We start from the raw sequence: 15,492 nt of genomic DNA on the forward strand, positions 1-15,492 counted from the left end.
ACAGGAGCACGAATCTCGGGGTTCCGGTGAGGATTAAATGACATACCAAACACCTTGTGCTTAGTAAATGTCCCACAAGTAGGACAGTTGGCTCACCAACTCTTACGGTTAGCTTCTTGGACCCTGGCACAAAGGATCCCTCACTCTGCGGATGTCTGTGTGGGACAAGGCTCATTTGTCCCCCCACAGGGAGGGCACCGCTGGGCATACAGGGGGGCAGCCTGGCATGGAGGGTGGGCCTCCCTGACCTGAGCACAGCTCTGCCTGGTTATGTGAGGCAGCGGGTGGGGCACAAGCTGCCGAGTGACAGCATCCCACAGTCTGGAAACGACCATTTTTCTTTTTATCTTGAAGTAGAATTCATATAACAGAAAATTAATCATTTCAAAGTGTACAAGTCAGTGGCATTTAGTGTATTCACAATGTTGGGCAACCATCACCTCTACCTAGTTCCAGAACATTTTCATCATTCCTAAAGAAACCCAGTACCCATCAGCCGTCACTCCCTAGGTCCCCTCCCCCCCAGTCCCTGGCAAACACCAGTCTGCGTTCTGTCTCTGTGGATTTGCCTATTCTGGATATTTTGTATAAATGGAATCATACAATGTGTGAGCTTTTGTGTCTGGTTTCATTTACACAGTGTAATCTTTTCAAGGTTCATCCATGTTATAACAAGTATCAACACCTCATTCCTGTTTATGTTTGGATAATAATCCATTGAACGGCTATGCCGTATTTTGTTCATCTGTCCGTCAGGTGATGGAGAAACTGCTGTATTTAAAAGGGATTTGAGGAGAGGGCAAAACTGGACACAAACACACACACACACACACACACACACACAGGCTGCAGCCCACCCTAAGGCTGATGGTCAAAGAGCACTGTGGTCATGGTTCCTCTGTCCTCGTCAGGGCATTAATATCCAAACGTGCAACCTGCTGCTGATGGGGGTGACGGGGAAGTGGTTCCAGGGAGCTGGGATGGTTAAAGATCCACCAGGCACAGAGGAGCAGCTTCCTGTGTGGTCCAGCCTGGGAGTCACCAAAGTGCAGGGGTTAGACCCGGGGCCCTGGAGCGAGACGGTCCTGGCTCAGGTTCTGGCTCTGCTACTTACTCGGTGACCTTGGGCAAATCACTTGGCCTTAGGTGCCTCAGGTTTTCTTTTGGTTAAGTGGAAATAATAATACCTACTTAAAAGGTTTGTTCCGGACTAAATGAAGCCTTTGCTTTGGCACATGTCCAGCGCAGAGGAAGACTGCAGTACGTGTTGGCTCTCAGCTGTTATCATTCTTGGATTATATCAGGTGGCTCAGTCCTAAAGTTGCCGTCTTGTGGTGCTGAGCCGTACTGAGCCCGACTGTGCCCAGTCCCTGCTGTGCACCCTTGCCCTGGTTCCATCCTTTTGAGTGGTTATCTTGGTACCGTGTATCCCTGTCACCCCCAAGGGCTGGGTCTGGTTTGGCTCACCCCGTGTATACATCTGGCGAGCGCACGTGAGCAGCCTCACGCCCACAGCCCTTCTGCCCGTTATCTGGGAAGTCCAAGCCTCATGTGACCCGGGAGCTGAAGCCCATGCCTTGTTATTTTGAGATAATTTAAGATTCACATGCAGACTGAAAAAATGATAAGAGATCCCTTCTACCCTTCACCCAGTTTACCTCAAAGGTAACCACATCTTACAAAACTGTAACATAATATCGTAAGCAGGAAATTGACATTGATACAATTCTCAACCCTGTTTATGTTTGGATAATAATTTGCCAGTTTTCATGCCTTCATTTGTGTGTGTGTGTGTGTGTGTGTGTGTGTGTTTAGCTCTCTGCAGTCTTTTTAAATCACAGATGTAGGCTTGGGAGACCACTACACACACAGTGAAGGTGCAGAACTTTAAAATGTTGACGATATGTTAAAATGATAACATCTTGGAGATAGTGTGTTAAAGAAAATATAGTATTAAAATTTCACCTGTTTCCTTTTTAATGTTGCTACAAGAAAATGTTGAATGACGTATGTGACCCACCTACGATTTTTCTACTGGGCAGTGCTGGTCTAGAACTTGACCATCACTCCAGCAAGTCCCCTCCTGCCCCATCCCAGCGAGTTTCCTGCCTTCTCCCAGGCCAGTATTACTCTTTTTTTTTTTTTAACCAAGACAGATTACTTGTATTGTTGGTTTTGGTTTTGGACTTTGTGAGATGAAAGCCACGTGGCATAAAGTGGACCATCTGAAGGCGAACACTTCAGTGGCATTTAGTCCATTTACAGTGTTGTGCAGCCACCACCTCTGTCTGATTCCAAAACTTTTTCATCCCCTCAAAAGGAAACTCAGTACCCATGAAGCAGTCACCACTCACTCTCTCCTCCCAGCTCCTGGCAACCACCAATCCGCTTTCTGTCTCTACAGGCTCACCTGTTCTGGAAATTCCACGTAAATGGTGTCACACCATATGTAGCTTTTCAAGTCTCAGTTCTTTCACTTAGCGTCATGCTTTCAAGGCTCACGCACGTTAGAGCGTGTATCAGCGCACTTTATGACCGGATGTTCGTACCCACTTGGGTTGTTTGACCGTTTTGCTTTTTTTGGGGGGGGGGGTCTATTGTGAATAGTGCTGCTAAGAACGTGAGTGTCCTTATGTTTGTTTGAATTCCTGTCTCTAATTATTTGGGGTCTAGACCGATGGGTGGAATTGCTCGATCATATGGTGATTCTGTATTTAACTTTTGGGTTAAACCGCCAGACTGTTTTCTGCAGCAGCTGCGTCATTTTAAGTTCCTACCAGCAAAGGGTGAGGGTTCCAATTCCCACACGTCCTCGTGAGCACTTACTGCTGCCCGCTGTTTGTTGTCAGTCACCTGTCTGGGTGAAGTATATAGTTAGTTTCCTTTGTTCTAGAACATCACGCAAATGGAATCACAGCATGGACTCGTGTGTCTGAGGCTTTTTTCTCTCAGCCTATACGTGAGGGTATTTGAAACGTGCGCTTGAAGTTCCTGTAAAACCCTGTCATGATCCATGGAGATTATTAAAGGGGAAGATAAGATTCTTTAAGGCAAAGGTGGCCATTCACTCCCTTACCTCGAAATTCCCTGCTATGAAGGAATAGGTAGGGGTGCTTCGGTAGAGAACAAAAGGACTGTGACATATTTAGGGAGGTCAGTCAGGGAAGTTCTCGCCAAGAAGGTGACCTTGAGGAGACCTGAAGGATGAGAAGGAGCCAGCCATGTGGAAAGATAGGGGTTGAGCTAGAGGAGTGCATTCTAGGCAGACATAACAGCATAAGCAAAGGCCCTGGGGCAGGGAAAGCCTCCTGTGGTTTAGTGATAAGTTGGGAAGGGGGTGAAACCAGTGATAAGGCAAGAAGGAGGTTACTGCTGGCTGATGGGCCGTGATGCAGGGGCCACAACCTCGTGTTAGCTGCGGGTCCTGGGACATGAAAGGCCACGCCCCGTACCAGCCTTCTTGCTGCCTTCCCAGCTCCTCCGAGATATTGTGGCTCAACCCAGTGTCTTGCAGCCTCTCAAACTAGAGGGCTGGGAGGTGGGAGGTGGGGAGGGGTGTGGTCAAGGGCAGCTGAGTCTGAGATTCTGGAACCTGTAATACCCATAGTGACTCTTGCCCTGGGCCCAAAGCAGGCTTGGAAGCCTGTGTCTCACTGAGCCATGTGCACCTTCATTCTCCCAGGCCCTTGTGGGCCAGTGGTGGGTGGGCAGGATGCAGTGCAGGACTCCCCTCCTGTGCCCTCTGCTCACTAGAGAGCTTGGCTCTAAAGTTCCAAGCCCAGATCCATGCCCTGGCCAGCCTCCTGGAGCTTCGAGAACAAAGTGTACTGCACATAGAGTCCTGGCCCCAGGGACACGAGGGCACCTGAGCCCTGGATGGGAGAGGAAAGCTGACCCCATCCCCAAGTTATGTAAGGACATCTTTGGAATTTGGCTCCTTTTGAAGTGAAATGGGAAAACTACACCCAAACAAGCAGATATGGGAATTAAATAGGAGAGAAACTCCCTCAGGGTCACCTGCGGGTCAGTCTGAGTCCTGAGCGCTGGTTTATTCATTCAGCAAACTGTTGGCACCTACTTTGTGCCAAGTCTCATGGTGGGAGTTCAAGAGCGGGCGTCCGGTGAGTGTTTGTGGGAAGCAGGAGAGAGGAGAGAGAGGGGAGGGAGGGAGGGATGTTAGTGAGATGAACAGAAATGCCCTCACAGAGCCCACAGCCCAGGGACTACATGTTTACAGTCCAGCTCAGTGCTGGTCAATAGAAAAAAAAATGTAAGCCACATACTTTATTTTTTTTTTTAGGTTCACCTAGAGCATTTTATTTATTTACTTACTTAAAAAATGTTTTATTGAAGTATAGTTGATTTACAACATTGTGTTAGTCTCTAGGGTAAAGCAGAGTGATTCAGTTATGCACACATATGTGTTCTTTTTCATATCACGTACTTAATTTTAAATGTTCCAGTATGGTCGTCAAGTAGAAAAGAAAGAAACAGGTGAAATTAATTTGGAATAATATATCTTCTTTAACTCAATCTATGCTTTCAACATATAATCAGGACACATTTTATGAGACCTCTCCCCTGTCTTTTTTGGATACCAAAACTTCCAAGTCCAGTGTGCGTTTTCCACTGACAGTGCAAGTATTTCCATTGGGGTTGTGTACCTCTCAAGTGCTCCCTCAGCCCCACGTGGCTGGTGGTGCCCCACAGGCCACCGTGAAGGGGGTGACAGGCACTGGCTGAGGCGCGCGCTGGCTGCCGAGGGCACTGGATTCAGGGTCAAGGAGGCGGTGCATTGGGTTGTGTATCCATCAGCTTGCAGACTGTTTACCTCAGGATTGTTGAATGTCTCCTGTGAGGTGTGAGGGCTGGGCTGGTGGGAAGAAGGGAAGACTATTTTAGACCCAGCTGCAGGCTTGAGGAGAGCAGGGCTGCTGTTTGCCTCGTTCGCTGCTGCGTGCTCACGCCCAGCACGGCCTTGGTGCCCTGTGAATATTTGTGGAGGGGGGGAGTGTGGGAAGAAGTTGAGTATTTCTAGAGCACAGGAGACACAGGAAGGAACGGGGATGGAGGAGCTGGGGCGGCGGGATCGCCAGGAAGATGTGCTAAGCCACCGATCGATTGCCAGGCTTTCCCTGAGAGCTCCTGATTCAGTAGGTCTGAGGTAGAGCCACCGGATTTATGCTTCTAGCAAATTCCCAGGTGCTGCTGCAGCACCGTGAGGACCACTGGACTGGCTCCCGACAGTGTGGAGGCAGTGGGGAGCCATGAGAAGTCCTTGAACAGGAGGGAAGCACATTCAGGTCTGTGATTCAGCAAACTGTATGTGGCCGCTGTCTCCCCCACCCCCGGCCTCTCCCCAGCCAGGTCCGTGGTACCCCCAGCTCAGGAGGGTGTCTCAAGACCCTGTCGCATCCTCACACCATCAGGAAGACGGGCTTGTGCCCTTGGAACAAGAAAGAGACCCAGGTGATGACTGCCATATTTTCACCTGGCACGTCACCAGGCGGAAACAGAAACCCTTAGTCAGCTGTGGGGTTTAGTGAAGAATTTCCCTGGTTAACAGAAATTTAACTGTCAGGGCAGGGGGGAGGTCAGGTTCTAGGGCATCTAGGAGGCCTGGGCTGGGAGCTGAGTGGTTCCAGCTCGAGATCTCTCGTGAGGTTGTGGTCCAGGTGTCACTGGGGCTCCCATCGTCAGAGGGCTTGACTGGGCTCCAGGCTGACTCCACGACGGCTCTGACATGGCTGGGGGCAGGAGGCCTCAGTTCCTCACTGTGAGGTCTTTCCACCAGCTGCTTAAGAGTCATCACAACATGGCAGCTGCTTCCTCCAGACTGAGTGGTCCGAGGAGCAAGAGGGAACCTGCGCTGCCCTTTATGACCCAGACTCCGAGGGCACACGCTGCCCTATGGTGACACCCGTCAGTCAGTCCTGTTCAGTGTGGGAGGCAGCTGCACAAGAGTGCGGCTCTTAGGAGGAAGGGGTGCATCTTGGAGACTGGCTGTCGCACCCAGGCTGTCATTTAGCTCTGTGTTGCCGTCAGCCCACAAGGTCTCCAGAGATGTCCCCCACCAACCGGAGCCACCACTTGGTGTCTTGGAGCTTGGAGACTGGGCTCCGCAGTCCTGTGGCATGCCTGCTGAGAGGGGGAGAGCCAACTAACTAATAATAATCATTATTATTTTTACCATTACTATAAATATCAATACTCTATAATCTACCTCTCAGATAACCTTATGAAGTTATAACTCCTCATTTACAGATGAGGAAAACTGAGGCTCAGACAGAGGCATGACATGCCTGAGGTCAGGTCACTGGGAAATGGGGTCTGAATTCTCTTAGCCACTCCACCTGTGTTTCCAGGCCGGATGCAGTGCTTAGGTAGATTTCCTGTCCCTCAGTGGTGGCCTCTCTCCAGGGTGGAAGTGATTATAGCAAAGGACAGACTAGTCCTTTTATCCCTCTGGCTCAGAGCGTGATGCTGGGTGTGTTGGCAGAACAGGAAACAGGGATGCTCTGGGCTACACACTCCCAGCTCTTGAGACCCGGGGTCAGGTGTAGCTTTAAGACACAGATTGAAATCATCACTGCAGAGCAAGCATGGAGTTCAAGTGGAGTCTTTTACCAGGTGAGTGGCTTGAAGCAAGTTCATTAAACTCACTGTGCCTCAGTATCCCCGTTTGTCAAATAGCATCGATCAGAGAGGCTGCCTCCGGACTGCCTGGGGCAGTGGTAGGGCTTCAGTGAGTTATTCCTGCACAGTGCTAGGCATGCAGTAAGTGCTCAATACATGTGAGACCCTGTTATCACTGGCTCATTAAATGCTGACGTATCTGCTCTCTGTTCCCGCATCTGGCTGAGTCCTGGGGGCAGGAGGGTTGAGGCTAGTCCATTTTCATCTATTGCTGGGAGCATCAGCAAGTGATCCCCAGGTCCCAGGAGGAGGACATTCCCAGCAAATTAAGTCCCATACTTAGTGATCCCTTGCCCTGGTCCTTCCCCAGCCAGACCTTGCTAAGAACAGTGGGTTCCAGAAGCTCTGGAAAACCTGCAGACTTGCTCTCCTCCCAGCCCAGCCAGGAGAGAGTGGATTTTTCCACTTCCTGCCACAGAAGTGCCCCTGTTTTCCCGCTGCCCACCCGGCTGCCCTGCTTTCTGCTCCTGAGCAGGAAGGAGGTGGGTATCTCGACGTCACAGGAGATGGTGCAGCAGGAAGGGAGAGTACACAGGACAGGGCCCCCTGCCTCCCCGGGGCTGGTGGGCCTGGGTGGCAGGCGGTATATACCCTGTTAGGAAACAGACATCTCTGTTCTGCTGCGACAGGGGAGATAGTCTGCATCAGAAATGACAGACCAAACACCAGCAAACAAAAGCCCCAGCCCGCAAACAGGAAGCAGGGGCCAGATAAAAATACCGTCTTTTTTGGCAGCTGCAGCCTCCACCGTGCAGGTTTCAGAAGGTCTCACTCTTGACGGGAAACATGGCTGCTTTCAGAGGGGAGAGGTGGCTGAGCTGGGGTTGGAGCTGGGGGTGGGGGCGGCGTGAGACAGTGGGGAGACAGGTGAGCGACAGCTGGCTCTTGTGGGGCTCGTACCCCCTTCGTTCCTCGGCACGTGAAGACCTTGTGCTTAGTCTGCTCATGCGCCTCTTGGCTAAGAGCCCACGGTCCACCTTGGATATCCGTTGGTTTCTTCCTCTCCTACCTGAGACTTTTGTTGTGAGAATTAAGCGACTGTGGTTTTTAACATGCTTTGCTAGCAGAAAAGCAGTGCACCAGAAATCAACAAACTTTTTCTGTAAAGGGCCGGATAAGAGGTGTTGTAGGTTCTGTGGGCTGTACAGTCTGTTCCCGCAGAGGAAGCAGCTGCAGGCAACACACAAATAAATGAATGCATATTTCAGCTAAATTTCACTTATGGACACTGATATTTGACTATCATATAATTTTCAAGTGTCACAAAATATTATTATTCTCTGATTTTTACCCCCGACCATTAAAAAAAATACAGAAAGCATTCTTAACAGGCAAGCAGTACAGAGTGGCAGGATTTGGCCTTCGGACCATAGTTTGCCAACCTTGTCATGATACAAACAAAGTGGGTATTATTATTGTTAGTGTTTAACTTCCTACTCAACACAAGAATCCCAGCTTCAGCATTTCCTTTGTGGGGTCCGCCAGCTTGGGACCTCATTTCTGCCCTAGAAACTCTTAGGAGAAATATTGTTCTTACCACTTGACTATCATTTGGGGAGGGTTTTTGTTTTATGGTGACATTGGAAAATTCTGATTATAAAAGTAGTCCATGCATATTTGTAAATGTCTGGAAAATTCTGGTAACCATAAAATAAAAATCACTGCTAACCACAGTTAACATTTTAATTTTTTTTTCCAGTAAGAATTGTGTGTCTATGTGGACACAATGCATTTTTCCTTTCCAATGGAGATTGCATTGAATATATAGTTTTGATTGTTTTTGTTCTTCCATTCTATATTATATATCAAGCATTTTCCTATGTCATTAAAAATTCCTCAAAGATACCAGCTGTGGAATATTCCACTATATGGCTGTTCCATATTTTACCTAATGCATCTCCGATTGTTTAGACATTTGGGTTGCTTCTAGTATTTCTCAGTTATAAGCAGTGTACATCAACAATGCTGCCATGGCCATCCTTGTCAATAAGTCTTTGGCACCTCTCCCCAGCCCCACCAATCCTTTCTTTAGGGTGTGTCTGTGCTGAAGATTCCTAGGAAAAAATTGTGCTTTTGGCTTATGTACTGACAATTTTCGTTGCACTGAATTTTGCTTTACGGATTTTGATTTCATAAGGTTTCCTAACTGATAATGACTTCACTTTCCCTACCCCACTGCTAGCCCCAGGCAACCACTGATCTGCTTTCTGTTTATGATTTCATTTTGAAATCAACATGTTTTTTTAACCAACCTAAAACTGATTATCTCCTCTTCTTGCCCTGAATTCCACTCCACATCAGAGTGATGTCGCCACCCCCACTTTCCTTGTGTTTGCATTTGCCTGTTTTCTATTTGAGCCTTCCTTTATTTTCGTTCTCTCTCTTATTTTGTTGGAATTTGTCTCCGGTAAGCAGCACACAGAGGAATTTTTTTTTTCTTTTTGGCATCCAAATCTTTACTGCTTTATAGGGGAGGATAAATGATTGTGTTTACTGTTATAGTAAATAAAAATTTAAAAAATATTGTAATAGTAGATGTTTGGGTTCAGTTGTCTTGTTTCATGCCTTATGGCGTTGATGTTTCGATGTTATTTCTTTCATTTTGTGACTTCCGTGAATACTACGCTTATTTGCTTTTATCTTTTCCATTGATCTGGAAGATACAAATCCTGATTTTAATTTCTCCATTGGTTACCTTTAAAATTCTCAGAAATCTTGTTTAATTTCCTCGACCAGACAGGCGGAAGGAAGCCCAGAGTGGGATTTATCCCTGTCCTGTGTAATGCTGTGCACAGGAAAAAACTGGGAGCCGGGCAGACAGGCAGGAGGGGAATATGGGACAACAGAGCGGGATCAGGGAGACCAGATGGAAGGTTCCAAGTGGGCTGGTGGGAGCTGGCGGAATTTCCCCCTTTGTAGGCAGCTTGTTTTCTCTGCCAATATATTGATAAGAATGAGTATTATTCTTGGTCGTATTTGGGTGAGGATCTTCTGTCACTAGTTATGCTGGAAACACTGGTTGTGCCTAGAATCGCCCAGACTAAGATTCAGTTTCAACGCTTTGTAGCTAAGTAGCTTGAGCAAATCATTAAGTTTTGTTTTGAATCAGTTGATGATAGCACATAAGTCACAGGGCTGTTGTGGGGATTAAGTGGAATGGGACTGGTAACATCTTAGTGTAGCATCTCGCACATGGGAAGTATTCAATAAATGTTAGATATTATTATGATGGCTGTAAAGCCATTTTAGTGTTTATGTGTATGCAGCTCCTACCTGGAGGGTTCAAATATTTTATTACTTGCCTGGAGATATGAAATAACTGGCCTATTTAAAAAATTGAGGAGAAGGGGGAGGATATAGCTCAAGTGGTAGAGCGCATGCCTAGCATGCATAGTGTCTTAGGTTCAATCCCCGATACCTCCACTTAAAAATAAACAAATAAATGAAATAAATTACCCCCCCCAAATTGAGGAGAGATAAGTGGAAAGAGAAGTGAGGTAAAAGAAATGGGGTTGGGGAGCACTAGAAATTCAAGAGGGGGAGTGCAGGGCATTTGGGGAGAGAGGAGAATTGGCATAAGAGCCAATACCTTGGAGAGTTCCCTGGAGGCCAGTCTCTGCAAGGCAGAATGGAGCTCAGGTTTCTGGGTCTGCAAGGAGGCTGCAGGGGAAAGTGCTGGGAGAATTCTGGAAGCGGACTGAGTGACGAACAGGGACCTGGCACAGTTAGGGTCTGATGTGTTCATGACTGGGATAATGAAGTTCAGGGTCGTGTACCAGCAGTACCCTTGCCTTGAGTCCCTGGGATAAAGTACTTCAAGGCAGGATGCGGATGGGGGTGAGGGAGCGGGCAGAAGGGGAGGAAGGGAGAGGGAGACAGGGCAGTGTACACGGGCACAGCCTTCGGAGCTTTAGTGGGGAAACCTCGCAGACCCATGTTTTCTCCACGTTAGGTGAGTTAAATGTGGTTCTCCCTACATTTGAGGGAATCTAGCACGTAAATGTCTGCTCCTACATTATGAAGTGATTCCTCCTCCAGCCCCACATTTCAGAAAGACTATGCATTTTTCAAGAGGATTAACTGTAGCTCATCTTGTACAAAGGCTACCCTGGTTTCTCTTTGTGTGCTTGCTTATTTATTCTTTATTTTTTAGCACAGTTGTAGTTTCACAGCAAAATTGAGGGAAGGTACAGAGATATCCCATACCCTCCCTGGCCCCACACATGCCTAGCCTCCCCTGTTATCAACTGGACCCACCAGAATGGTACATTTTTTACTGTTGATGAACCTACGTTGATATGTCATAATCATCTAAAGTCCATAGTTTACATTAGAGTTCTCTCTTGTGTTGTACATTCTGTGGGTTTGCACAAATGTGTAATGACATATATTCATCGTTAAGGTACCATCCAGAGTATTTTCAGTGCCCCCCAAATCTTCTGTGCTCTGCCTGTTCATCCCTCCCTGCTCTCCAACTCCTTTTGCTGTCTCCATAGTTTTGCCTTTTCTAGAATGTCATATAGTTGGAATCATACAGAATGCTGCCTTTCACTTTTACTTAGTAATACGCAGGCAGAGGGAATAGCACACTAGAAGGCTTAGAGATGCAAGAGAGAGGGTGGTTCCTGGATGGTCCGGCAAGAGTCCATGGTGATTAGGTCAGATGATGCCAAGAGAGGTGGGCAGAGGCCAGATCATGTGGGGCCCAGAAGGGGCCAAGTGGCCAGTGGCTGCCTCCTTCCTTCCCTTTCCACTAAGTAAGGATGAGTGCCTACTGTGTACCAGGTCCTCTGCGCTGTGGGTACAGCAGTGAATGGGACAGGTGCTGTGCTGACCTCACAGATCCCCCAGGCTGGCAAGGGAATGAGCTGACAGCAGGACACTCAAGGCCAGCTTGGAGCCCCTTCCTCTCCTTTTTAAACTGAGGTAACATTCACATACTACAAAATTCCCTCTTTCAAGTGTGCAATTTGTGGTCTTTATTACTTTCACCAGGTTATACAACTGTTACCATTACCTCATTCCAGAAAATTTTCATCACCCCAAAAGGATACCCTGTACCCTTGGTCATACCTCATTCACTGCTCCCCTCTGCCCCTGACAATGGCTAATATCCTTGTTGTCTTTATAGATTTGCCTATTCTGGACATTTTGTATAAATGAAGTCACACAATATGCAGTCTTCTGTTACTGGCTTCTTTCACTTAGCGTCATGTTTTCAAGGTACATCCATGGTGTAGCGGGTGTCAGCAATTCATTCCTTTTCATGGCTACATAATATTCCACTGTGTGACTGGACCATATTTTATTTATCCATTCATCCATTGATGGATGTTATGGATGTTTCCACTTTGGGGCTACTGTAAATAGTGCTACTGTAAACTTCTGTGTACAAGTTTTTGTGTGGACATACGTGGTCATTCCACTTGAGTAGAATTGCTGAGTCATATGGTAATTCTATATTTATATTTTGAGGAACTACCAGACCATTTTACATTCCCACCAGCAAAGTATGAGGGTTCCGAGGTCCCCACATCCTCACCCACACATGTTATTGTCCAACCCCTCCTCTTCTCAAATGGACCCGGGAGGGAGGCTACCTGGGGAAGACAAAGACCTGGCTCCTGGGCCCTGGGCCTGGAGATGTGACTTTGAGGGAGGCCCACCCTCCACCAGGGCTGAGTCATCGCCCAAGATCCTGGGGTGAACTTCCCACCAGTGGGACGGGCTGCACCATCCCCTGCGGAAGCCACCATTAGATTTGACTGAGTCTCCACCCCCAGCCCCAGGCGACTGGGCTTCCTTGGAAGCAGCTATTTCTGGCTATTTCTGCTCCAGAGAGGAGCAGCAGTGGGTGGAAAGGTTGAAGTTGCTCAGTGGAATGAGTTTGGAAGCGTGGTGCATTGAAGACCCAGGACAACCTTGACTTGAGAGGCGAGTCAAGAGGCTGCTTCCTGAGAGGGCTGGCCCTCTCTGGCATCGTTGAAGCAGTAGGCCGAGTCCTGTGCAGCCCTGCCAGCAAGCATCCTGAGGAGGGCAGAGGGGAGGGGAGGGCCAGAGGGGCTGGTTTGATCAGGCTGCTAGTGCTGGACCCCGTGAGACTGAGCAAAGCAGACCTAGGACGTGAGGAGGGGGAGGAAACAGGGCCAGTGTGGGCACGATTTTTCAAGGAGGAGGTGCAGCCTAGTGGGTGGGTGGTAGCAGCTGGAGCCAGGCCACCAGGGTGCTCGAAATCTGGGATGGGGTGGAGTCTACTGAGAATGGAGATGCAGCAGGAAGACAAACAGAAGGCATGTTGGAGCTCAGGCACCAGGGTCAGCCCCATTCATTTGCCTCTGGACCTAAACTGCTCCATCGAGGAGGTTCTGTGACTGTTAGCTATCGTTGTCCTTATTATCATGTACTGAACACTGAACTATTGGCAATGATCTTCACCTTCTTGCTTTTCGTCATCTCTCTAGCTCTCTTCACACTAATATCTGTATCCGTCTCACACATTTCTCCGCTGCCCACCTTCTGCTCCCTGGGGCCTTATTTGGCATAATTTTAGCAAAGCGGTTAAGTGTTCAGTCTTTGGAGGCAGCCAGACTGGGTTTAATATCCCAGCTCTGCCCTTCCTGGGTGCATCCCCTTGGGGAAGTCATTTCACAGGTTCAAGCCTGAGCCTCAGTTTTCTGACCTGTAAATTGGGGTGATACTAGCAGGGAATTAATAATAAGAGGTCATTAGTTCTCATAACCAGATTAGGAGGACTAATGGATTTGATGGACATAAAGATGCAACACAGTGCCTCGGGCATAGTCAGTGCTGAATTGTAGAAAAAACACCAAAGCTGGAGCAGGGGGAGTGAGGACTGGGGTTCTGGGTGGGAGGGTCATGATGGGTGCCTGGCCTCAGGGTGAGCTGACGGACTTCTCTGGGCAGCCGCCAAGTCTGACTGCACCACCAGCAGAGGCTCAGGAAGGTGTATTTGCTGCTTCATTTCTGTGCAAAATCCATGCTTGTTGCTTTCCAGCCCCTGAGTCACACACCGTGTGGTGTGTCTGCAGGGCTATGCACGTGTCCCCGGGAGGAGATCAGTCCCACAGTCCCACAGACCAAACAAGCCACTTTGTGGGTCCCCAGAGCATTCCTCCCTCCGTTTCTTCCTGCCTTTGTTCATTCACACAACAGATATTAAACAAAAAAGTTTTAAATAAAAATTATACATATTTAAGGTGTACAACATGATATTTATCTAAATATATAGAGAGAAATGATTAGTACAGCCAAGCTGATTAGCATATCCATCTCCTCATGTAGTTACTTTTTTTCTGAGATGTTGGTCAAAGGGTACAAAGTTGCCATTATGGAGGATGAATAAATCTGGAGATCTGATGTGCAGTGTGATGATTATAGTTAATAACAATGCTATACTAAGTACCAGAAATTTGCTAAGAGAGTGGATTTCAGGTGCTTTCACTACAATAGAGATTTCTTGAGGCCCTGCTGCGAGCCAGGCTCTGTGCTGGAGACCAGGGTCACCTGTCAGTGGGATTTGCTGCCATCATGGAGCCCAAAAAACAAAACAAATAATTATATAACTAATATATACCAGCCAATCACCCTGCAATTACAAATTGCAGCAGGACTACTGTGAAGCAGAAATGCAGGGCACTGTGGGAGCAAATAACTCGGGCAACTCGACTGAGGTTGGAGTGATCAGAGAAGACCGCTCAGAGGTGAGGAAGTCTGGAATTTCTGCTGGAATCAGAAGGATGAGGAGTTTGCTGGCCCAAGTAAGGGAAGAAAGAGGGCTCCGGGCACAGGAAACTGTGTGTGTAAAGGCCTCCACGAGCTCAGTTTTTGTTTTGTTTTAAGAAATGGAAGAAGCCAGCATGACTGAATGGGGGAGGGAATTGGGGGAGGGTGGGGAGTGGGGTTAGGTGGGGGTGGGGAGGAGCAGGACTAGATCACAAGGCGCCTAGGAGGCAGTGGGAGGAGAAGTCCTCATTGCTGGGTGCTGGGTGGGAAAGGGAGTCAGATGGGAAGGGACTAGAGCTTAGTGAGCAGGATTCCCACAAACGTGATGGTGCAAGTCACGTGGCCGGGGGCAGCAGCGCAGTCCTAGGGCCCTCCCCCAGCACCCCCGCAGATGCAGATTGTCCAGGGTCCACCTTTAAGGGGCAGGCACCTCTGCCTTGCTGTCCTTGTTCCCCTGGGCAGGAGCAGGACCCACACCTGTGGTTGCACGTCACTGAGCAGCCCGAGGTCAGACAGTCCGCTCTGTGGGGCGGAGTGTGTCAGGTGGCAAAGAAAACACAAGCTTGTCAGCAGTGATTTCTCCCCACAAAGGCAGTCACCACCAGCTTCCTGCCTAGATGGGCTGGTTCAGCCTCACTCGCTACAGCTGGAGATGGAGGGGAGCAGATGGCCCTGCTTGGCCCAGATTCCAGCCAGATTGCCAGGGAGGTGTGGGCGGAGCGGCGGGGTTGGCGCCAGGAGCAGGAATATATTAGAGGCGGGCGGGAGCCACCTCTTTGCCATCTCATTGGGGTCTTGCCTGTAGCAGGGGTGATGGGGACGTTAGCTGCGGCCTCACTGTGGTCCTTGAACCAGCCGATGCTCCAAGCTCCCTGGAGACAGATGGCCTCTGCGTTTTACAACCAGGTCGAGAGCTCTTGAGACAGGCAAGATGTCCATGGTTACATCTCCGGTGCCCAGCACAGGGCAGGAACTCAGTAGTTGTTTTTTTATTTTTATTTTTCAAATAAATGATATTAGTAGCTCTCAGGCATTGTCTTACTTAATCTCCAC

General features: G+C 48.5%; 1 protein-coding gene across 3 annotated transcripts in view; it reads left to right on the top strand.

Annotated features, from left to right (window-relative positions):
- Nucleotides 1–15,492, top strand: part of PPP1R16B (protein phosphatase 1 regulatory subunit 16B) — a 93,846-nt gene that overhangs the window by 50,423 nt on the left and 27,931 nt on the right. Inside the window, exon 1 of one of the 3 annotated variants that reach the window (XM_072944212.1) lies at nt 14,361–14,474. The exons of the other annotated variants lie outside the window; for them this stretch is intronic. Coding sequence (XP_072800313.1) covers nt 14,474 — 1 coding nt within the window. The 5' untranslated portion in view covers nt 14,361–14,473. Of the gene's footprint in view, nt 1–14,360; nt 14,475–15,492 lie in introns of those variants that run through there. 3 annotated transcript variants of the gene reach the window in all.

Source organism: Vicugna pacos, chromosome 19 (assembly GCF_048564905.1).
Source record: "Vicugna pacos chromosome 19, VicPac4, whole genome shotgun sequence".
Classification (NCBI taxonomy): domain Eukaryota; kingdom Metazoa; phylum Chordata; class Mammalia; order Artiodactyla; family Camelidae; genus Vicugna; species Vicugna pacos.